This window comes from Gopherus evgoodei, chromosome 17 (genome assembly GCF_007399415.2).
Source record: "Gopherus evgoodei ecotype Sinaloan lineage chromosome 17, rGopEvg1_v1.p, whole genome shotgun sequence".
Classification (NCBI taxonomy): Eukaryota; Metazoa; Chordata; order Testudines; family Testudinidae; genus Gopherus; species Gopherus evgoodei.
Window position 1 is genome coordinate 9,571,065 of NC_044338.1, and position 24,951 is coordinate 9,596,015.

General features: G+C 44.9%; 1 protein-coding gene across 9 annotated transcripts in view; it reads left to right on the plus strand.

Annotated features, from left to right (window-relative positions):
• Window positions 1-24,951, plus strand: part of KSR1 (kinase suppressor of ras 1) — a 118,195-nt gene that overhangs the window by 69,624 nt on the left and 23,620 nt on the right. For 8 of the 9 annotated variants that reach the window (XM_030536524.1, XM_030536525.1, XM_030536523.1 and 5 more), the window contains 8 exons: window positions 11,565-11,712; window positions 15,139-15,610; window positions 16,457-16,461; window positions 19,990-20,050; window positions 21,415-21,498; window positions 22,069-22,130; window positions 22,236-22,342; window positions 24,339-24,507. In XM_030536524.1, coding sequence (XP_030392384.1) covers window positions 11,604-11,712; window positions 15,139-15,610; window positions 16,457-16,461; window positions 19,990-20,050; window positions 21,415-21,498; window positions 22,069-22,130; window positions 22,236-22,342; window positions 24,339-24,507 — 1,069 coding nt within the window. In that variant the 5' untranslated portion in view covers window positions 11,565-11,603. The remainder of the gene's footprint in view (window positions 1-11,564; window positions 11,713-15,138; window positions 15,611-16,456; window positions 16,462-19,989; window positions 20,051-21,414; window positions 21,499-22,068; window positions 22,131-22,235; window positions 22,343-24,338; window positions 24,508-24,951) is intronic. The other variant, XM_030536519.1, reaches the window with a different exon arrangement.

Genomic DNA, 24,951 nt, shown 5'->3' on the forward strand with positions numbered 1-24,951 from the left:
AGGGTTGCTTTCATTAGTGCTCATTTTCAAGCATGTACGTGGTAGAGTTCACACTCTGTATGTCTGGAGTGAAGGTGGGTTTTGCAGAAAAGCCTTTCTCATTGTTCTGAGAAGGGTTTATTTCCTGGTTTGGCTTTTTTTTTTTGTTTTTAGATCTCTTCTGCTGACCCAAGAAGGGTGGGTGGTAAGTAAACCTTCACAGTTGCCAGCAGCCTATCTTGCATATACCTTAATTACCTTAGTATCAGTGCACCCTACAACCCTAAATGTATTTATCCTCCTAATACTCTGGTGAGGTAGAGCAATGCTGTTATCCCCATTGTACAGATCAGGAACTGAGGCATAGAGAAACTAAGGCTTGCTCAAGGTCACACGGGAAGTGTGACGATACATAATTACTCACGGTAATTAACTCCAAGGGGATCTCACTAAACTGGGTGACAAAATGGCAGATGAAATTCAAAGTAAAGCACATTTATATACAAAATGATGGGATCTAGAATAGCTGTTGCCATTCAAAAAGAACTTGAAGGCATTGTGGATAGTGCTCTAAAAACATCTGCTCAATGCAGACAAAAAAGCGAACAGAATTCTAAGAACCATTAGAAAAAGGATAGATAATGGAACAGAGTATTTTACAAGTTCAGAGGATAGGTGCAGAGATGGTCAAGGACACAACCCCATGCTCTGGGTGTCCCTAAACCTCCAACTACCATAAGCTGCGACTGGATGACAGGGGATGGATCACTTGATAACTCCCTTGTTCTGTTCATTCCCTCTGAATCATCTGGCACTGGCCACTATTGGAAGACAGAATCCTGGGCCAGATGGACCATTTGTCTTACCTGGTATGGCCGTTCTTACAGCCTTAAGTCTGTGGTAAAGCAGGGAATTGAATTTGACTAGCACATCCCTCCTCTCTAAGGTATAGGAGTGCTCATGACTTGATTTGAAACAGAACTATACTCTTGGGTTTATAGCACATCATGTTGTTGTGCTGGCTGGCATATGGGACCACATCGCCTGCTGCACAGCAGTTTTGGTTTGTGTTTTTTTGGGAGGGGGGGGCAGTATTTGGGCCAAGTCCTCTGGGGAAAAGTTTCCTTGCAAGAAAAAGAATTCCTTTGTCCACACACAAAATATTTGGGATTGTTTGCTCCAGTCTTAAACACGATGAAGCCTATGGGAGTTTTTCCCAGTGGGGGCAGGGTCTGTCTAGGTTCCTATGCTGCACACCTTGTTCACAGTATCAGAACCCAGGGTCTCCTCCGAAAGAGCCATACGCAGTAGGCTGTGGGCAGGAAGGGACTGTGTAAATGCTGCTTGGATTTGAACCTGTGTCTCCAAGGAGCCTAGAACAGCTATTTCAATAGTGTCTCCCCTTTGGCTAGTTAGCATTTCCCATCTATCGCTCACCCATTCGTCCATCCATACCCCACTCTTCCTATATAAATACCAAGCCGGTGCCATCTGTGCCAACTCTTGTCAAAAGAAATAAAAAGAGAGCTATTAAATGCTATTGAAGTTTAGAGAGCAGAAAATTAGTACCTCAGTGCTATTGGTGTAGAACCTTTTTTTTTGTTTTTTTTTTTTTTTTTTTTTATAGGCTGTCTTATCTGGATAGAGAGACAAACTGCAGTACACTCATTCTTTGGCGACAGCCAGAGGACTGGGGGAGCAGCTCTATAGACTGCTTGCCTTTCTTAAGGTGATGGAAAAGCAAATGTGTCTAGCAGCTGCTACTTTCCTTAAACCACAGTCGCCCAGAGCCTGCTCCTAGGTTTGAACGTCTCTGCTGAGCCTGTAGCTGTACCTCCAAGGCAAACTGGAGAATTTCAGGGAAATGCCTTGCATGGTGGGGCTCCACACTCAAGCCGGTGAACATCCTCTGAGTTGAAAGAGCTCAGCTCCTCTCAGGATTGGACTGTGAGGTCTGTGTGTGAGCGAGCTGAGTTTATTTTCATTTTTAAAACAGCCCTGTCCAAAAACGGACCAAAATAAAGCAGGCAGAGTTAAAGCCATTGCTGCTTTACCTCTCCCTTAGTTGCTGTGAATCGGGAAGAACTCCACTGGAGTTTCATTAGGGTTAGCGAGATCAGAACTATTGCAGTCCCTGCGTTACATACTCGTGAGCCAGACGTTGGTTTGCAAAGCATGTCATGCAGAATCTGCTCTACTAGACTCGTCGTGGCTGCTCCTGCTCAGCTGTTAACAACTGAGCCTGTTTTTCAAGTGCCAGCTTGAACTAGTGACCTGCATGATTATCGCATTGGCCAGGGGGCTAACGGAGATAAATCGTATCAGGCCAATCTTGCAGGGATCAGGTTGACCAGTTTTATATTAAGCCACCACATATGTGCAGCACATGAGTGGCTGTTTAAAGAAAGCCTCTTATTCCCTCCCTTCCCCCCCCCCCAAGCTTAGTTTCTTTTGTCGTGTGTCCTAGGGACTGGCAGCAGGTTCTGGAAGCTTGTCTGAGCTTTCCCTACTCAAGGTCATTAGGATTGTTTAAATATAATCTCCTTTTCTGTGCTTATACTCCCTACAACTTGCCATTCTATCCCTCTCTAAAATTTAACACCTTGGGGCAGGAGAAGGGTGGCATCGGACGGGTTTGGTAAGGCAGCTACTTTCACTCCCCAGGCCGTGGTGTCACAGCACACGGCTGCAGGTAGAAGCCCAGCTTGCTGTACCAGCTGCCGAATGCACCCTCAAGACAGTGTCAGCCCTGAAGCCTCAGGGCGGAAGAGGAGGCTTTTAAAGTCTTCAGGAACATGCCATCTGCTGGACAAAATACAGGGCTGATGACGGAGCCAGTGAGAATGTTAGTACGGCCAGCCCCAAGATCGTGAGATTTGCTTGACAATCTCAGTTTTTAAAATCAATAACATTTGGAGGTTTTGTTATCAGCCGTCTGGTTTCTGGGCCTTTAGGGTGCATGCACCTAGGTCACATTTTTAGGCTTTTTCTCTGCCGTCCTGAGGGACAGAAAGGGAAGCGCATCACTCTGGAAGCTGGGGAACCCCACCAGATATCATGAGATTTGAGATAAAATTCCACCTGGAATTTGGCCAGCGCTTTCAAGGGAGCAAGCTCAGCACCTGAATCTATGGGCACTCCCAGTTCTCCGTGCAGGTGACACGGGGTTTGGATGCAGTTGCCACTGGGAATGAGCTATGGGCATTGTGGGGCAACAAATGCTGCTGCACAGTACCACGCCCGCTCATCAAATGTAGGCATGTGCCAGCCTTCCTCAGCTGTGATATTAGGAGCTCACACTGGCTGTCGCGTGCAGGGATCTTGTGCAGAGGGGCTGTCGCCTGGTTGCCCTGACTCTCCCTCTGCTCTGTTTGTAGTCTGTCGGGAACCCAGCCAGGATGCCATTCCAGATGCCTGCTTGTAGTAGGGATTGGGGCTTAGGCCTTGTCTCTGGTAGACAGTTGTACTGCTTTTATTAGGCTGATACCATTAAAGCCACGCAATCCCCTAGTGTGAATGCAGTTATGTTGATAGGAAGATGCTTTAGACCAGTATAGCTTATCTGGTATGAGAAAGGGAAGTGTTATACTTGTACAGGACACCTTTATTTGGGTATAACTGCATCTAAGGTAGGGCTTGACCTAATGCTTGGAACACAAGACTGGGACTCGGCAGATCTGACTCTGCCGCTAGCCTGCTGGGTGACCTTGGGCAAGTCCTCTCTTCCCCCTCCCCCCCTCGGCTCTGTGCCTCAGTTTCTCCATATGTAAAGGGGGCTCCTTTGTAAAGTGCTTTGAGATCTACTAAAGAAAAGCACTTGATAAGAGCTAGGTATTAATTTAGTTGCCAGTTTAACTGTTTGTGGGTATTCATGCCATTTTAATTTTTATTTTTTTTCTGCATTTATACCAGTACAAAAACTGTATTGAGTAGGCCTGTCTTTGCAAAGCAGTTTGTACATCCCCACCCCCAGCAGGGACTGGAGCATTTGTAATAATACCCCAATATCACTTCAGCCTGCTCCCGTGGGGTGCGGATAGGGGGTTGGCAGTGTTGTCTGACCCAGCGATGATCCTGCTCAAAAGAGGGAGAAGAGCAAGCAACAGGTTGTGAGGTCTGGCCATCTCTGAGAGCAAGAGCCGCACAGGAGTCTCCTGTGAGCTAGCGAAGAAGTGGGTAGTGTTTGTACTGTATCCTTAAATCTTCGCCAACCTCACTTAACTCTTTGCCAACTCTCTGAGGAGCCTTTGCTGAGGGCATGTTGTCATTTGGCGGTGATTGGCAGTGCGCCGAATGCGTCAGGAGCTAGCCTGGACTGGCAGGGACTAGCTGACCAAACAGGTGTCTCCCACCTCTGACATCTGTGACTAATTATTTTGTTTGTGTGGTTCATTTTGCTGGCTCTTAACTCGCCAGCTGAAGTATAGGAAATAAACTCCCCATATCTGGCCTCCCCGTCAGCTCCCAAACGAGAGAGACTGAAGTGGATGCTGGTGCTGCGGCAGACTTGAACCAGTGCTGAGTACTGGCGTGTTTGCAACAGAGATTAAAAACCGGCATCCGAGATTTAGTAGCCATGTAGTCTGGACACTGAGTTCTCTGCTGAGCCTTCCCACAAGAGGAGAAAAATGTCTTTTGGAGGCTGCTCAAACCCAAAGCGGGAGAAACGGAGGGATTGTGGAAAGGCAGCATGTGTAAACATCTGTTTTCACTATGGACAAATACCAAGAGTAGCTGAGCTTTGTTTATGAAACAGGGATTCAGCTGAAATGCTGCAACAAATCAGACCATTGGCTCAGCAAGTACGCAGCTTCCTGCGGTGATTTGTCTGGTGCCTCCTCGGAGACGAGCATAATGCCACTCTGCCCAGCAAGTCACTTGCCCAGTTGTGCTTCAAAGCTGTGCATGGGGCGAGGCGCTCCGAGCAGTTTGTGCCACCTTGCTGCAAGCGTTTCTAGGATAGTGTCGTGTATATTCACAGGGCCAGGTTGTCAAAAGCACTTAGCACCAAGCAGCTCCTGTCTGGCGTGGATGGCCATATCTTCAAACGAGCTCGGCTCCCAGTCTACTGATCACTTCTGATCCTCTAGCCCTTATTTAGCAAGTGGTAGCCAAGCTGTCTTGCAAGCCCAGCCTCAACTGTAGGTCCTGAGCTCTTCTGAAGCCCCTGGCCCTTAGCGCTTATAAGGCCCAGCCCCACAAGCCTGGAGTGGAGCTGAGGGTGCTCAGCACCTCAGGCAGCGTATTGCACCTTGCAGGATCAGGGTCCCAAACAGGAGCAGTTGCTTGAGTTACTAACTCTGCGCTAAAAGAAGCCTGCTCTTGGCTAAGGCTGCAAGCCAGCCACCCAGCGAGTGTTCTGGAATTCTGGTCAGCCACCAGACACTGTGGGAAGAGCAAAAGTGTGTGTGTGTGTGTGTGTGTGTGTGTGTGTGTCTTTTCAGTGCGACACAACAGATGGGTGAACCTGTGTAATCTGCTGTGCTAGCTGCAGGCCTGGCAGCCCCTATCAGAGTGCTGGTGGCTGGAGGCACAGTTCTCACAGGCAAGGACATGTGAGCATCTTTCTGTGTCGCCTGGTGCTGAACAGAATTCCAGAACACCCGGTGACTCTTCCCTCTGTGTAGGGCTTGCAGCCTGAGTGAGTATCCGGCATTTGTTTATGCCAGCACACCTCTTCCTATCTTCTGCTCTTATTTGTGCAGCCATATGTTCCATCATTAAACCAAACTCCCAGTATACCTGTCTCTGTCACAGAGATTTCACTTCCTCATCGCCCTGGAGTAGAACCTACCTTTCTTGTCACTGCACTCGCATCTGAGGAGAATAGTGTAAAATCTACCCTCCCTCGTCTAGAAAAGACGGCATAACCACACCCTTTCCCCTATCCCACTTACCTGTACGCCCATAGTGCCAGACTCTGCTCTCCTTTTGCACTAGTGCAAATACAGAATCACGTCAGTAAAATTACTCCTTGTTTATACAGGTATAACTGAGACCCCTATTCGGTCCACTGACCTGATCATGAAGTATCACTGCTCTTTTTATCTGATTCCAGAGTGTGTGTGATAAAGATAGGAAATCCCTTCTTATTGCCATTTGACAGATGGATTAACTAAGGCCCTTGCCCAAAGGCACACAGTATGGCAGAGCCCAGATGCGAAACCAGGTTCCCTGATTCCCAGCTCAGTGCTCCAACTGTCACACCACAGCACACCTCCATTGGTAGTTGCAATTTTAAACCCGGGGTTAATGGAGTCAGCAGAGACTGAGATGCTTTGCTTTCTCAGGGCAAATTTAATCTGTTACACATTGCAGCTATTAAAAATTAAAATCAGTAATAGGTTACCGATTACCTTTGCATCATGCTTGGAACAGCACGGGGCAGTGTGCGTACAATGACTTTGACTTACACTCTGATCTGGAATGATAGGATTTCCAAGAGGACTAGCTAAGTAATGTAGGTTGCTTTCCTGCCTGAAAAGTAATTAATTGTCTCAATCTTTTTTTTTTTTTTTTTTTTTTTAAGTGACATGAATCCAATCCCCATTGCTTTAATTACATACATAATGGGAATATCTAAATTTACATTAGAAGTGATAGAAAATTATAAGGGACATAAGTCCTCATGCTTTAGGGCAAAATAAAAAAATTGGCTAGACCAATTCAGACTGGAAATAAGGTGTAGATTTTTAACAGTGAGAGTAATTAACCATTGGAACACTTTCCAAAAGATCACGGTAGATTCTCTCGCTGGCCATTTTGAAATCAAGAGGGGATTTTTTTTTTTAATGTCTTTCTACAAGATCTGCTCTAGGAATTATTTTGGGGAAGTTCTGTGGTCTGTGCTATACAGGAGGCGAGAGCAGATAATCACAATGGTCCTTTCTGGCCTTGGAATCTATAGAAAGTCAACCACTAACTCGTAAGGGTTAGGAAGAAACTTTCCCCAAGGGTCAGATTATGGCATAATTGCCCATTACAGGGTTTCTTGCATCTTTTGAAGATAACTACCCGTATTGTAGAGCTGACAGTTGCACACACGCTGGGCAGAAGTGTGCCTATGAACGTCTAGAGGGTGTATTGGAGTGGAAGTTGACTGTGGCAGTAATGAATCTACTAGGATAGGTATGGGCTTAAATGCTGCCAGCCAATTTGGCCAGCCGTATGCCTGCAGAACACTGTAGGCTTCCATGGGAATGGTGCCAAAGGCAAGCATACTTTGGCCCCATGTTGTTCCTGTTTCAGATGATCTGTTGCTGTGTGATCTTTCCTAAGAAGCAGCAGATTTGTATATTGTAACACTTGTGACGCACGAGTTCCTGAGAAATGTTTTTGCTTTTTCTTCGAAATTTTTAAATCTTGGAATTCTCTCCTACGCCCCTTCCTCTTCTCCCCCCTTCCCTCCCCTCCGTTTTTGTGATTCCCTAAGTTTTGAACCCATTGTCTGACTGAAGACTGCCCCACATCATGTCATGATTTCATTTAGATGAGAGATTTAGCTATGCTGACCTAACTCCCAGCGTAAAGCATGCTAGGTCAATTGAAGAGTTCCTCCATTGACTGTCTCTCTGGAAGGTGAGTTACCTACGCCAGTGGGAGAACACTCTTGTCAGCATAGGTAGTGTCTGCACTGAAGTGGTGCAGCGTGTGTAGCATTTTAAGAGTAGACATACCCGTAAGCAACTAAGTCACTTTGCATTTGTGAAAATATTAGCCCTCTTTTGGAGGACATTTAATAGAGCATTTTACAACACTTGAAATGACTGAAAAATATGAAAATGGTAGGAGAGTGACTTGTTCCTCCCAACTGTCTCTTTGTAGGTCCCGAATTTACCTCTGTCCTATAAAAACCAGTGGTGGGGGAAATCTCGAAAGGTTCTGTGTGAATCAGCTAGTTTGAGATGAGCTTACCCAGAATCAGATAAGAGTGAGAGAATAATCATTTTTATTATATATTTATGTGCACTGGTGGCATCTGTAGTAGCTGGCTACAAATCCCCCAAGAGCGTACGTTATTGTGTTTTTTTGGTTAGGGTCTTGGTGCCTCCTATTTTTGATCTGACCGAAAAGCAGCTCTTTTTATTCCATACTGTGCTTTTAAATTCCTAGGCATCTGATTGAGGCAGCTGCGGTTTTGCATTCTGCTCAAACCCAGCAAGTTATAGAAGAATGTCACACTGTTTTCTTAGACTTTACTTTTGTCCTTTCTCAATTCATTATTTTCCCTTTTAATGTAAAAAATGACTTAAACTGGAAGTACAGAATGGCTCTGTGTGTCTTGGGAGTGGAGAGCAAAGAGAATTTAACACAAACCTCAAATGTATGTTTGGGTCTCAGTTAGCAGTACTGTGAAACCCCAAGCATTGACAAATCATCAATCAGGCATATGAGACTGGATTTAAAAAAAAAAAGCTTAAAAAAAACCAAAACACAATCCTGGTTCTTATGCCATTTGGCTTAGTTTTGAGCCTTTAGGATTCAAGTTTTCAAGCTATTTTTTCCTAGCAAATTAGGATGTGAAACTTTTGATTTAAAGAAGAAAAAAAGTTGTAATCCTGTGGCTCCAGGAACTGCGAGGCCAATAAGAAAAAGAACTACATGTTGCAAGACTTGTGGTAAAATCATGAGAATTGGTAACAGTGATTGTTGTGAGTAGTTTTTCAGAGGAATTCTTGTATATCTCCACCTGTTATCACATTTCTTATACTCCTTATTAACCTTCTATTGTTTGTAAGTAGGGCTGTCTTTAGGATTTATGGGGCCCTATGCACTATTAAACTGGTGCCCCTATGCCCGACGGCAGCCTGGGCTTGCAGCCTGGGGCAGGGGGACCAGACAGCAAAGGATACCGAGCCGCTGGCCCTTCCCATGGCGGCGGAGAGTCACCGTTCCCCGGAGAGACCCCTGTAACCTCTTCCTCACGCAGAATGCACGGCGCTGGCGCATTCGGCTCTGTGAATACAGCCCCGCCTAAGAGTGCAGTGCGTGCTGGGTGTGTGGGAGCTGACCCGCACTTACCTGCTGTCATGGGCGGTGGGTGAAGCTGCCACTTGGGGAGGCCAGCTCTCCCCACTGTCTCCCTCCTCTCTTCCCTCCCCCGCCCTGCTCACGCCTTTCCAGCCAAATCCATGAAGCAAATGACATTTGAAAAACGAGGACTCTGGTAGCACCTTAAAGAAAACAGATTTATTTGGGCATAAGCTTTCGTGGGCCAAAAAAAACCCCATTTCTTCAGCTGCATAGAGTGAAAATTAAAATACAGGCATAGCTATACTGGCACATGAAGAGAACCAAAGTGGAGAACCAAACTCTTCATCTGTCAGTATAATTATGCCTGTGTTGGTAATTTTCCACTCCATGTCTCTGAAGAAATGAGTTTTTTACCCACGAAAGCTTATGCCCAAATAAATGAGTCCGGTGGCAACTTAGAGACTCGTTGTTTTTGTGGATATAGACTAACACAGCTGCCCCTCTGATATTTGAAAAACCCAGTCTTCTGTAGCTTCTTTCTAAAGAAAATGGAGCATGTTTTCCACTGTATGCCAGAAGGTGAAGACTGGACATGCGGAAGGTGCCTATTTAAAAGCCCTAAACTTGGGAATAAAAAAATGTCAGCCATGGGTTTTTTTGATATACCCTGAAGTTTCAGCGATTTATTTGCAAAAACTTTGTAGTAAGGGTAAGTCGGCTGTCCTGCTGAATACAACATTAAATACTGTGGAATACATGATGCAGCTCTTCTGTTTTACCTTTTCTTAATCCGTATTTCTAAGCTGATTTTATATTTTAAATATAGTTTTAAACCTGCATAAAGTAATCATTCCAGATTACTACATATTTAACTCACTGAAACAAAGACATTATTTTAAATTAATCAGTCAGAGGTTTAGTGTGTTCATAACAATCTTCATTGCTCTTAGAAAAAGGGAACACTAATTTACTGTGTGTGATCTCCATAACAACAGGCATGTTTATGAAATTCACCAACTTTAAAAAATGTTTCCAAAGATTTTAGGCATAACAAAGGGTTTTATATCATACCAAGGTACTGATTTTGCTAGAGGATTCTCCTAAAACTAGTTCATCAAATAGTCTAGAAGTAAAGAAAAGGCAACTTCATTTGTCCCACTATCTGGCAGGAAAGGGGTGTTGTTCCTTTCAGGGCTGTCTTCAGAGGGGGGGGGGGGGGGGGTGGTGGGGGGAAGGGATGGACAGGAAGACTTTAGAAGTAAGTTTTTTGTACTGTTGCAATTAAAATGTGTATTTGAGATAAGGGTGGACTTTTGAAGGATTTATTTTAAAAAACTGTCTGAAGATACAAGCATTTAAGGCTAAAGATGTGAATCTAAATTTTGTGCAAGGGTTTTTAGAGGTTTGTGGGTTTTTTAATTATCTTCAGCAACACGCTAATGAAATAGTTTAAAATTTGCTTTAAAATTAAGGTCCTGTAGACTAACATGTTCTGAGTAAATATTAGTCATGCACAACTGTTTTTGCCAGTGAATTCAGAAACGGACAGTATGTACCTGGGGTTTGGCAAATGCCTGTTAGATGGCTTTGTTACCACTTGAATGGCTCTTTAACAGTTTCAGTGTTGTGCTAATAGGTCTGGAAGACCTTTTTCCCTTTTAAGTTACTAGATCCGCACCAGAGGAAGACTCACCAGGCTGCAGCAGCTAGCTGTGGTAGCCTGCAGGAAGGGTCAGAACAGGGATAGGAAGAGTTCGGAGGGTGGACACTAAGACCCAGGGGTGCCCCAAATTTTCGGGTGCCCTACACAGCTGTGTATGCTTAAGGACAGCCCTGTTTGTAAATCAGCTGGAAACAGAGGTCTGGTATAAAAAACAAAACTTGATTTATGTGCAGGAAATAGCAAATCACTTCAAGCTTCCTAGCCTGCTATATTTTGTGTCCATCTCTTTGGAGCCTTGTCCCATATTTTTTGGCTTCAGTGGGTTGTTGTGTGTGAAGTGCAGCACAAATATATTCCTTGGCAAGATTGTGGCTAGGGCTTGTTGAAAATTATCCACGGACGCTTATTTTTAAATGGAAAAAACTGGAGTTTTGTCGTGTGTAATGTCTGCTTTCCTTCCTCTCTTTTTTTTTTTACCTAATTTTTTTATCAGAAAACTTTTAGCTGCAAACTCCCCCCCTCCTTTTTCACTTTCCATGCTTTTTTAATGAAAAATCAAACTTCTTCTGAATTTTTGATAATGATTTTGTTTTGTTTAAATTTTTCCACAGCGGGGGAAACCCCGCTTTCCGAGTAGCTCTCTAATTATGGCACAACAAGCTTCGTTACTAACGGGAGAGTGAGTGTAACAGGCTGATGATGCACCATACATCTACCTACTCATAACTTAGTGAGAGAGGCTTCCAGACAAGCTTGGGGAACAGCTGTTAAGCACAGTTGAGTGAGGTACGCTGTGCAGTCATGACTGACCCAGGGATCCTTGAGAGAGAGTCACAGCTGAAATGAGTGAATCATGAGTCAGATCCTTGACAACAAGGTGGCAACTCTACCAGAAATGCTCCGGAACAAATAAAAGAATAGTACTTTTTCTCTCCCCTTTTCTCTGCAGAGAATCCCAGAGGAGCTAACCCTAGATGCCTTACTGGATATGAATGAGTCCAAGGTGAAAGAAACCATGAAGAGATGTGGGGCCAGTGATGAGGAGTGTTCCAGACTCAATGGGGCTCTCACCTGCTTAAGGAAGGTGACCGAATCAGGTATAGATTTCCTTGCTGTTTGCAGGGATTAGTGGCTAATTAGACAGTCACCCCCCAACTCCATCTTGTTTTGGGCTTATTCTGCTGGCAACATTGAAGGGCCAAGTTTTGCCCTTGGATGCACGTGGGGTTCATGTGATTTGAAGTTATCAGGAGCCATGTACCCATCAGAGGACAGAAATGGTTCTCGAGGTGCATTCGGTTCTGGAAAGGACTATATAAATCAGGGGTTGGCAACCTTTCAGAAGTGCTGTGCCAAGTCTTCATTTATTTACTCGAATTTAAGGTTTCGCGTGCCAATCATACATTTTAACGTTTTTAGAAGGTCTCTTTCTATAAGTCTGTAATATATAACTAAACTATTGTTGTATGTAAAGTAAATAAGGCTTTTAAAATTAAAATGCAGAGCCCCCCGGACTGGTGGCCAGGACCCAGGCAGTGTGAGTGCCACTGAAAATCAGCTTGAGTGCCGCCTTCGGCACCCGTGCCATAGTTTGCCTACCCCTGATATAAATGGTCCCGTCTAACTCAGTAGACCTGCTCAGAGTTCAGTCTGCTGACTGCTAAAAAGAGTAGCGCCAAAACACTTCTTTGGCATGTGGAGCTGGAGTAGGGTGACCAGATGTCCAGATATTATTGGCTTTGCCTTACATATAAGGCCCTACCAAATTCATGGTTCCTTTTTGGTCAATTTCACAGTCATAGGATTTAAAGAATCATAAACGTCAAGATTTCAGCTAGTTGAATCTGAAATTTCACGGTGTTGTTATTGTAGAGTCCTGATACAAAAGGAGTTGTGGGGAGTTGCAGGGTTATTATGGGGAGGGGGGGAGTTGCGGAACTGCCACCCTTCTGTGCTGCTGCTTGCAGAGCTGGGCCCTCAGTCAGCAGCCACCACTGTCCAACTGCCCAGCTGTGAAGGCAGCAGTGCAGAAGTAAGGATGGCGTGGTATGGGATTGTCACCCTTCCTTCGGTGCTGCTGCTGGGTACCGGGCCAACAGCCACCTTTCTCCAGCCATGCAGCACTGAAGTCAGTGCAGAAGTAAGGGTGGCTATACCATGACACCCCCCACTGCCGCAAATAACCTTGTGACCCCTTGCAACTCCCTTTTTTGGTCAAACCCCTCAGTTTGAGAAATGCTGGTCACCCCTATGAAATCTAAATAGTATAGGGGTAAAAGCATACAAAAGCCCAGATTTCACAGTGGGAGACCAGATTTCATGGTCGATGACGCATTTTTCATTGCTGTGAATTTGGTAGGGCCCTACTTATATATGCAACTATTAACCTCCACCCCACCCCAAAAAGGGAGGGGAAAAAAAAGCTATCCTGGTGTTTTGTTTTGTTTTTTACACTTGCTGTCTGGTCACCCTATGCTGGAGGCGTATCTGTCTCCCTCATTAACAACAGTCTCATTAGCAGAGTTGCAATTGCAGATCTGTATTGGTGGTGACGCAAGAGCCAGAAAAAAAACTAGAATGACTTTTTCAGATTGTAAGAGGATGGAAGGGGGAAATGTGAAATAAGCATCTTTACACAAACTGATTGGATCTGGTTTCATATCACTCAGAGCTAGTGAACTGTGTTTTTTCAAAGCCCTTTCTTGGAGAAGTGCTGCTCTTAAATGCACAGTACTCTGTAGTTATGGAAGCCTGGGAGTGTTACTTGCAGCAAACCATCCTTATCTGCATCAGATCTTTCTTTGTAGCAGTTGCTGCTCTGTCATTTTTCAGAGTAGCAGCCGTGTTAGTCTGTATCTGCAAAAAGAACAGGAGGACTTGTGGCACCTTTAGAGACTAACAAATTGGTTTGAGCATAAGCTTTTGTGGGCTACAGCACACTTCATCAGACGCATTGAATGGAACATATAGTAAGAAGATATAATTAACACACAGAGAGAGAGAGAGAGAGAGAGAACATGAAAAGGTGGAGGTTGCCATGCCAACTCGTGTCATTTCCTGTTGGTAATCTGACAGTTCATACCTCTGGCAAATCTAAGGACCTGCAAACGGAAAAGTTAGCAAAGAACTTGACTTTATGTTTCCTTTCCTTTTTTTTTCTTCTTCTTCTTCTAACCTTTCCATCTTTAGGTTGTCAAGTATTTTCCATCCACACAGTGGCAAAACAGCTATCACCTCTAGCTCAGGAGACATGTTGCTGTTTCCTGTAAGCAATGGCACCTGACCCAAAGTTCTAATTTATTATGTTATCATTTAGTATGAGAGGTAGTTTTTAGAGCCGAGGACTCTTCAGTTCTGTTCCCAGTTCTGCCGCTGACTGGCTAGCCTTACTTAAGCCAAGATGCTTAATGTCTTTGGCCCTGATCCATTAAGTCATTTTAAGCATGTGCTGAACTTTAGGTGTGTGAGTTGTCCTATTGACTTTGATGGGATGTCTCTCATGCTTAAAGTTAAGCCTATGCATAAGTGTTTAGATGGATGTGGGTCTTATTCACCACTCACTGCTGCCTTTGATGGATAATACTTGCCTGCCTCATAAGGGTATGCGGGAATTTAATGGAGGTCTTTGGATGAAAGGCGTTAGGGAAGGGAGCACCACCCCTTCCAAGATTGTACTGCAGGGGACGCTGAACAGGTTCACTTCCCCCACTCAGCATAAACTGGTAGCTTATGTAGCACTGATGAAACAAAAGTTACTAGATTGCCTAAATGCTTTAATTTGAGGATGAGCACTATCATTCTAACAGGCAGCTGTGCCTTGCTACTCCAAGGTGTCTGGTGTGTGGTAAGCTACAGGCAGTGGCTAAGCACTGGTGATGTATGGGGACAAGTGAGAGGTGGAGACGTTTTGAATACAATTTTTGTGGTTTGATGCAACTTTATTTTTCCAGCTGTAGATGTGGGGGCGGGGGGGGAAGTTGTATTCTTGATGGAATCACCCCATTAATACACATTTGTGTCTCTTTCTGTTGTCATAAGGCCAGCTTTATCAAGGTACGTAAAGATGCAGATAGGTGCCTAGTGAGCTTTACAGAAGTTGCCTAAGTGAATTAGATGTCTAATCTCCATAGACTTTCAATGCGAGTTGGACACCTAACTGACTTAACTCCCATAAACAGTCTATGGCAGATAGGAACCTGACTCCGTTAGGCACTTCCCTAAATCCCACCAGGCACCTCTCTGCATCTCAGGTACCTAAATACCTTTCTACATCTAGCCCCAAGCCAGTCATACACCCTATAGGAGGAAGGAGGTTTATTTAGGTTTTGAAGCTCATGGCTACAGTCAGGAAAAGGGAACAGTTTCTGTTGCGGTCATTTGAAGGGAATTTTAGCTGGTGGTTTAAAAGACTGGAGTTGAAACAATGGTCTGGCCAGAGGACAAGGGAAAAACCTCCTATTGTCCTTAAGCCAGACTGTGCTGGTTTTCTGTCCGTTGCTAACACTGATACTGTCGGTGAACAGGTGGGGAGTTAAAAGAAGACCTGTTGTGGAATCCTTCTGATGCGCATCGAGAGAGCACCTCTGCACACCCTGCAGAACCCTCCTGTCCTCCAGGCCCCACGTGGACTCATGGCATGCTGTATCTTTCGAAGGGCAACAGCCAGCAGGCACGCTCTGTGTCTGTGTCCGCTATACCTTCTTCGGATTCTCTTGCCTTGAGCCAAGGACCTTCGAGCTACATGGATAGCTTCCTGGAACCTTTAGCCTTCTCCACCCACAGTGGTCGAGTAGTATTTAGGACTCCTCACAGCATCACTATCACACCGCCAACGACACCTCAGTTAAAGAGGCGTCACAAATTGAAACCTCCACGGACTCCCCCTCCGCCTTGCCGGAAGGTTTTTCAGCTGCTACCAAACTTTCCAACCCTCACAAGAAGCAAGTCCCATGAATCACAGCTGGGCAACAGGATAGATGAAGTTTCTCCTGTAAAGTAAGCACTGGGGTTTCCATCCTCTTCTAGTGGTAGTGGGAGGCGGGGGGGGCTGTGTTGTTTACACATGATGGCTTAGTTAGTAATGGTTACTGATGCGTATGAAAGAGTTCAGAAGAAAACCACATGCGACCATGTGATAAATCCTGCATAGCTTTTAAATGCAAGTGCAATGAAGTTTGTACACACACACTGTTGGGCCTCTGACGGCAGCAAATATACAGTTTGATTTTTAGCAATGGGTGAGAGGTATTCCCTTGAATTGAAAAGATCTGTAGCGAGCTGCAACTTTGCTTTACATCTAGTGGTGAAATCCTGGTAGAAGTCAATGATAAAACTATTGACATCGGGGGGGGGCCCAATGTAACACTTCATTGTTGCGGAGACTGTAACGGACCAAAAAGGCCTTGCTCATCCTCCATATGGCTTTGTACATCTCCATGCATTCTGTTTTTTGGCATGGAATTCATAAATGATAGGCTCTGTTGAAAATCCCAGCTGGTAAATTCTAAGGAAGTTAAGCACCCATATGATTTGGATGCCTAACCCCCTTAAGCTCCTTTGACAGTCTCAGTCTGTAACTAACATCCATTTATGCATAGTATGTGTGTGCAAGGGGATCTTTCACTCCTGTCCAGTGAGTTTTATCATTTTATGTGCACAAGAGAATGCACAAAATATTGTGCACGCAGGTGCAAAGATGCCTGTGCCAAAAACAGAGGCCGTGTTTTGAATATAGAGTCTTAAAGGTCGTAATAAAGACTTTGCATTTAAGGGAGAAGTTTAGATCATCTGTCATGTGATTACTTGTGTTGAAAATGATTCTTTTTTCTCTTTGTCTTCCAGGTTTGGTAAGAAACAGATTTTTTGGGGGCAGTCTTCACATCCTTGCCTGTGGGGGAAAGAACGTCTTGTCTTTGCAACTCCAGTATGGTCCTCTTTTTATGCTATCTTTGGAAGTCCTCAGTGTAGAGCAGTTAACATCAGCAGGCATTTTGCTTGCATGAGAGCTGCAGGATCCGTCCTTATTTGTTAACGCATGCTCTTCAGATGAATAGAGCTACAAAAAGAAACCCTGATACTGTAGGGATTGGACAAGCATTGAAGACGTTCTGGTTTTTTGTTGGTTTTTTTTTTTAAATTTTTCCTCTGTCATTCCAGCCTCCTGGTGTCAATGTCTGTTGCTATTTAAAAGCTCTAATTTCATAACTGTCCATTCAGCTTCAGGGCGTATCTTTGCCAGATCCTTCTACTTAGTGTAATGTTCCTTAAGTTTCATGTAGCCTTGGCTTTAGGGATCATGCAATGCCTGTATTTGCAATATGAGGCTTTATGAGTAAGTAGCCAAGTTAAGCATCGCTTAGGGCTCAGCTGTGCAAGGTGCAGAACACTCTGGCTCTGAACAGCAAAGCACTTGGGCCCATGCTTAGCTTTAAGCACATAAATAGTTCCATTGGAGTCAAGAGGACTAGTCAGATGTTTAAAATTAAGCATGTGCCAATGTGCTTTTCAGCATCAGGATGAGCACTCAGCAGCTCACCGGGTCAAGCTCTTAGCACTTTTATCAGGGTACTTACTATACCAACCTACCATTCAGTTTAGTGGGATGCTGCGGCATGACAGCAGTGGTCGGACCATATAGGTCCGTTTCATGAACCGCTGCCTTCATCATGATGCTAAACTAGAAAACCGCTTGTCCTTTGAAACTCTTTAGCCTGCCTATAAAAAGTAAAATAAAATGAAGGAGACTTTCATGTGCAATATATGGCCTGATAAGCATTTAAAAAGCATGACTGGTTTAAAACACAATCCTAGAAGTTACTTTCCCAAAAATAAATGAACCTAAAATGAATGGAAATGGGAACATCCCCCTTGTGAAGAACTCCTATAGAAACCAGTAGAGTCTGTAGCTATTTTGATAGGATTGCATAGAGATTACTTTACTTTAGAACCTATGGAATAGAACAGGAAATGAGATCTATTTTTAAGGCCTTTTTAACTATTCTATTTAAAGGTCCTCACTCTCTCTATTAAATTGTGTAGGATCTATAGAAAGATCACTTTCTCTTACATTCAGTAAGAATTATCTTTGCGTTTATATGTCCTAACCAAAGTTCCGAGCCTTTAGTTTAAAAAAAACACTGGGCTTTGGTTGACCATCTCATGACATCTGTTGTATGCAAGCTGTCATTAGAGGGGGGAATAGAGGTGTAGTTGCCCTCAATCGTCCACTAAGTGCACCTGCTTTTAGGCCTCCAGCTCCCAGCCATCACTGCTGTTGGGCGGAGACCCTCCTCTCGATCCCTCCTGACTATGCTGCACAGTTCCCCGCCTATGCTGCTGTTCTCAGCAAGCCAGACTGCCTAAACGGGCTAGCCATCTGCGTTTTGATCTCTCTCCAGAGGCTATAAACAGCATAATTGCCCACAGTTACAAGCTGCCACACAGCTCCTTCTAAACAAGCACTTTCTATTCTTAAGGTGAAAGCATTAGGGAAAACACGAAAACCCATAGAAGAACCACCACACATGCTAATAAGATCACCCCCAACTCCAGCTAGGGCTCAGGGAGGAGTCAGTCCTTCAATCCCCACGAAGGGGTTTTTCTCAGCTTGCTTAGAGGTTTCCCAGGAAATCCACTTCACATGTATTTTCCCAAATGACCGTTCTAGTCTGCTACATTGTTCAGTACCGTCCCTTGATCAGCCAGGCCCACAGTTATTTAATACAGTGGACTCCAAAGATACTTGCACTTAATTCAATTTTCAAGGCTATCGCAGGAAATAATTGCCATATTAGTCACAAAAGTTGCTGCTGCTGCCTTTTATAAAATTGTTGACATCAGTCAAGCATAGTCTGTGATATTGGAGAATATAGGTGCGTTGACGTACATCTACACAGCCCCCAGCAGCGAGCCTCCCAGCCTGGAACAATAGATGTGGGCTAGTGCTCTAAAAACAGCTGTGTGCAGCGCGCTGGAGCTTGGGCTGTGTATTTTTAGAGCGCTAGCACTAGCGTGAGCCCTGCAACCCAAGTCTCTGGACCCAGGCTGGGAGGCTCGGGGCTGCCAGCTGTGTTTGATGTACAGTGGAACATTTCAGTGATGCCGCAATAAAAAGGGGTCTGGTGCCATCTAGGGACCGAATGAGAGACTGTTGGTGCCAATGGGAGCTGTGCACATAGGCTGAGGCCTATATGTGACTATATAGTGTCAGGTTTTCCAGTATGTTAATATTTAACATATAGCCTTATTTAGAGGCAGCATTGCCCACTAGATAGAGCACTGCATGGGGACCTCGGGAGACCTGGCTTATTTTCCCAGCTCTGCCACTGGCCAACTGAGTGACCTTTGGCAAGACACTTCACCACTTGTGCCTGGGTGTCCCGAACTGCAGAATGAGGCTAATGATTCCAACTTCCTTTGTAAAGTTCTTAGTGATCTATTGATGAAAGCCTATATAAAAGCTGGGTATTAGTAGTAGTGAAACCATTATTTGGTGGTCTCCTTCCAGATCAAAGCTGCCTGCCTAAGCAGGCATTTGAAGCTGATTGAAAATTGAGAACCTGCAGGGGTTTTTTCCCCTTCAAAATCTGTTTTAAAAAGACATTTTCTTGCTAATATAGGGCTAGAATTGTGTAAGCTTTACTGCTTTGGAGTCTCAGTAAAGCTGCTCATGTGAGGAAGTGCTTCTCAGCATGAGTAAACATTGCCCAAATCTAGCCCATTGTACTGAAAGGGACAGGAAGTCGTTTCAGCCTCACGTCTGACTTGCCTTAACATTTACCAGCAGCCTGTTATTTTAATAGTCCGCCACGGATGCGAATGTTTGTTAGCAGTGCCTGATGTGACCTCCTTTAGGGGATGGTGCATTTGCAGGCTGTGTGGACTTTTCCCATCTCTAACCGTGATCCTGAAATAATAGTTGTTAAATTAATAGGGGAAAAACAAGTCTATAAAGCCACACACACCTATTAAATGGAGAACTGGGAATCAGCTACAGCTTATGTTGGGTCGACACCATGAAGAGAGCATCTCCCGTGGCTCTGTAGCAACAATCGAACTATTCCCCTCTGTGCTACCATAATTAGTAACCCTGGGGCATAAGGCCAAGGAGGAAGGTTCTCGACTCCTGATGAATTTCAGTGGGTGTTGGGTGCCAGACCCAAGTGCAGGGGGAGGCATGCTAGCGGTGCGTTACCGACCTCTTTTGGAAACACAGGAGTCTTTGAGCTCACTTGGTGGGATTTGTTGTTCTCTTAGAAATGAGATTTTCATGTGCAAATTTCACTTTAGATTTCTAAAATGCTCACAAACTATGGGCATTTTTTTTGTGGCTAACTTTTTTTGTTTGTTTCTAAATCTAATTTGTTCCCCATCAGATCTTCCCCAGGGATCCCCTCAGATGGTACGAAGAGACATTGGCATATCCGTAACACACAGGTAAGCACCAACATAAAATACAGCAGGAGCTGCTAAGGAAAGGAAATGGATGTTGCTGTAATCTGATCCATGATATTTTAGTGCAGTTTCTAGCTGACTGTCTGAGACAGAATTTTTATGGTGCTTTGGGAGCCTCCTGTGGGAAGTTCAGCGTTGACTCTGCATTTCCTAGGTTGCTATTGGTTTTAATTCCAATGTCCTTAAACAGCATTACACATTAGAACTGTTGATGGGTCTCTGAAACCTTCCCTTCCCTCTTACAAAGTTGTTAGTTTGGGATCCTGCCAATGTCTTGCTTATTTGTATTGCAGTGGTGCCGGAGAGCCCCTGCCATGAACCACGACCCAGTCGTGCAAGGGGCTGTACAAACACAGAACAAACACAGTCCCTGTCCCAAAGAGCTTGCAGATGAAGGAAAGGTCTTGGTCTTAAAAGGGGAGGAGCCTATTAGCCCCTTCCCTGATTCCCTCCTCCCCTGCCATGCTCGCTCCGAAAAACTCCCAACAGCCAACCGAGAGGGAGTATGTTTAGCAGTAACTATTGTCCCATACAGTTTTTATGTATCTGTTTGTTCTGCTGTTCTGCTAGAAGGAAAAAATAATCATAATGTAGGCTCTGATCCAGCAAATACCTACACATGTGCTTAACTTTAACCCACTGATTAGTTCCACTGACATCACGGCTGTTCAGTCCTGATTCAGAACAGCACTGAAGCACGGGCATAAGAGGCCTAGGTGGCACCATAGTTTGCTTCTCTGCCTGAGCACCCATCATAAAGAAACAGCCCTATATGTGACCTGCTTTTAGGAGGTCTTTGAAGGAGAAACATTAGTGATATGACTTTCCCCTCCAGGTTGAGTTCTGCACTTGATTATTTGCTGTGACATAGTTGGTTTTGACTGTATGCCTGTATCCATAGGGCTGTAGATCAACCAGCCTCAGGAGTTGTCAAACAGCAGTTCCAGTTTGCAAAACTGTACTGAAAAATGGCAAAAATCTCCTGGGAGTTGGACACCAGCATGTGTGCATGCATTGCTGCATACTGGTTCTTCTTGACAGACAAGCCCTGTACGCTCATCTGTGATTTGCTGTAGGCTGAAATTGACCCCAGTACAGATGGCCAGCACAAAACCTATGCTTGTGATCTTTGTGCAGATGACTTTCATTACCTGAGCAGGTGCTGACTTCCTTAAATTCCTTCCTTCCCTTTTTTTTTTTTTTTTTTAATTAGCCACTTCCATCAGAGTTTCCCGTTAATGAGAGGCTGCACTGTAAACTGGTTGTAGTTAAACAGTGGTGTTTCAGTTAAAGTTTGGTTTTCTGTTCAACTGGCCCCACTATAACACTTTCCCCCTTCTGCTCAGATTCTCTACAAAATCTTGGTTATCTCAGATGTGCCACGTGTGTCAGAAAAGCATGATGTTCGGTGTGAAGTGTAAGCACTGCAGGTGAGCATCAGATGTTGGTCCCTTACTGAAGGATGTTTCGTGTCATTCAATTTATTATTGATCTCTGAGATGTATTTGCTTTGCTTCTTAGTTTGAGGTACAACTTTGGGCCCTGCACTGAGGTTCTTGAACAAAGAGAGTGGTGGAAGGTGAGGAAACATAACCCACTGACTAGAGTGGTGACTTGGAAGACCCAGACACCACTCCATGCTCTGCCACAGGCTTCTTGCGTGACCCCGGTCAAGTCACTTTGTCTATGCCTCAGTTCCCCATCTGTAAAGTGAGGCTAATAGTGCTATCCTACTTCACATGGGTTTTGTGATGATAAATGCATTTAAAAAATGTGTTCAGATCCTACAGAAATGGGGCCATATAAATATCTCATAGCAGGGCTACATCTGGGCACAGACCCTGGTGCACCATCAGATCACAGGGCAGCACTGGGGCCCTGCTAGTTTGCAGAACCTCTGAAATTAGCATGCAATGTACCTGGGGAGGCCTAGACTCTGGCTTGTTCGTAATGAATTAGTTGCTATCTAATGTGTGCATGTGTGTGTCTCTTTCACGCAGGTTAAAGTGTCATAACAAATGTACTAAAGAGGCCCCTGCGTGCAGAATATCTTTCCTTCCTAGTAAGTTTGCTCTGAGTCGCAACATTTTATCTTTCATCACTGATGTTATCGCAATGAGAATCAGTCTGAATAAACCCTTCTCTCTCTTTCTCCCTCCCCTTTCAGTAGCAAAAATAAGAAGGACGGAGTCTGTCCCTTCTGATATTAATAACCCTGTGGATAGACCCGCAGAGCCACAGTTTGGAACCCTTCCAAAAGCACTAACAAAAAAGGTACTTGGTGAACAAAGCTTGTGATGCATCTTCGCAATTGAATTGTGAGCCAGTCTGGGGAAGATGCAGCACCGTGTCTAGCGCAGTGACAGCTGCATTATTTTTTGCACATTTTGTTTTCGGCTTCTCTGTGCAAAGAGTCTTGGTTTCAATGTGTGACATGTTCCACTTGTGAAATGTGGCTTCTGAGCTGCTCCAGTCCCTCTGCTGCTTCAGGGCAGGGGGAGGGGGGATTGAAACCTAGAACCAGAGCAACTGAGTGGGAAAGCGCACGGGTCACAAATTTTCAGTCACAATGGTGGTTTGATGGAAAACTGTTTTTTTTGATCAAACAAAAATTGTTGTGAAAAAAGGCTGTTTCCTGCAGAAAACTGAGATGTTGTTGAAATAGTGAATGCTCAGAAACCAAAACTTTTCAGTTTTCAACCAAAATCTGAAATATTTTGGTTCCAAATAGCATCTCCCGTGAATTGTTGCCTGGGTGTCTTATGCTCCTCCATGGGCCGAGCTCTCTGGCCAGACTGCCTTGTCTTTGACGGACCGTGGGTAGGGCTCCTATGACTCACCACTGCCCCTAACCAAGAGGGGTGAAAGTGGCCCATTCTGGGAGCTGTAGTCTGGCCAGAGAGCCCAGCCCACAGAGGAGACTGGGAACCTTAGGTACCCAGATTATAACTCCCATGAGGCACTGAGGTGCCGTTTTGTATTCAAATATTTCCGTTGTTGATATTTTTCTGTGAAGTCAACTTTCCAAGGAATAAAAATCCCTTTTCCATCCAGTGCTAAGGGGAAAGCTGTACTGGGCCAGGCTGTCCATCTCGGCCCAGTGCAGGGTTGTTTCCTGTAGTGCATTTCGGAGGGGTTCCCAGTTTGGAGGTTGTGACCTGTGGAGGATTGGGAGTAGGTGCCAGAGTCATGACAACCCTGCCCTTTCCATGGTGCTAAATGGGGGCAGGGTTCCAGCAAGCCCCCAGTGAAATGGGAGAGAGGGTGTAGTGTGAGAACTGCTGGTTTCAAGATTCAAGCGATGAGTGCTTCCACCTCTGGGCAGGGAAACCACAAACGAGCTGGTGACCGTTACCTTGCCCAATGCCCTGGCGCAGCCGCTGCATTTCTCATTCACAATGGGAACCGAGAGGGAGGCACCTTTGCAAACAAAACTGCACAGCCCGTTTGAGAAACTGACCTAGCAAATGTACGCACAATTGAATTGTGTGAAGAGAGTCGAGGATGTCTTGAACTGGGATGGTTTGTAAGGCATAAAAAGAGTGGTTCCAGAGGGGGAGGAGGGGACTTGGATGTAGATGTATTTATTCCTTTGGTTTGGTTTGTCCCCCAACCAGAAGCAAAACCATTATGCTCCAAAAATCCCAAGGGCGTAACTTTCAGTAGTGTTGAGCATCCACAGACTCCAATGGGATGTGCAGGTGCTCAGTAGGTTTTAAGAATCCGTCCCGTCCCCTCTCCTCCCCCCCCCCCCCACTAAAAAAAAACAAAACAAAACATCCCTGTCTGCTACCTAATAACAGGACCTTGCTGTGTCTAGGTAACTTTCAACTAGATTAGACTACAAGTAACAAATTCCTCCCGTTCACCTGAAGGGTTTGGTGGCCCTGCTCCCCTTTTTTTTAGTTTTTCACTCTATAAAGAATTCCATACTCTTAATTTTGTCTGTGATTCCTCAGAACACCACCTAGTGTCCGATCCTGCTTCGACTGAAGTCATTGAGAGTTCTGCCGCTGACTTGAGTGGAAGCAGCACTAAGGTCTTATGCTGAGCTTTCAAAGCTGCTTAGGGGCTTTGGGTGCCACATTCCCATTAACGCTGAGACCATTCCAGCCTCCTGCCCATAAATCTCATGGGAAGAGCCTACTTCCTTGCTGTTTGCACACAGCGACAGTGATTTGCTGGTCTGCTTTGGGGAAAGTTGGTGACCCATCAATAAGCGTCTCCCTTTCCTCAGCAAAAATCCCAGTGGCTTTTGTTGCTTTTTCAGGATCATCCCTCAGCAATAAACCATCTAGACTCCAGCAGTAATCCCTCTTCTACAACCTCCTCCACGCCATCTTCTCCAGCACCTTTCCAGTCTTCCAATCCTCCCAGCGCAACACCTCCCCCAAATCCCTCCCCTATGGGCCAGCGGGACTGCCGGTTTCACTTTCCAGGTAACTGATTTGTTTCAGGAGAACTGTGGAATGTCAGACTTCCCAACTTCCTGGGCAATTCCTTTGGTGGCCAAGAGCATGACCTATGTACTATCGTAACCCAGCAAGGACATTCATGCACAGCCCTCCCTGTGCAGAATAGCACCACTTCTACTACCTGAGGTTGCCTTGGCAAGAATACAGGCCTATATCAAGCTGATTTCTGCAGTGTGCTTGTTCCTATTTTGAGGTCTATAACTCACGCTCTTAGATATCAAGCAGAACCTGGCCTGTTGTTTTACAAGTGTTCCAGGTCCTGCAGGGGCTTTATAAATGGAGGGGATTTCTGTCATGGTTGGTCATTGCATTGGGATGGAGGGTGGGTGCTTATCAGCTAATTGTGACCGGGCAGACAACCAGCTGCAGATAAAATAGCTTTTGGCCCAGTAATTTAGGGGGAAGACA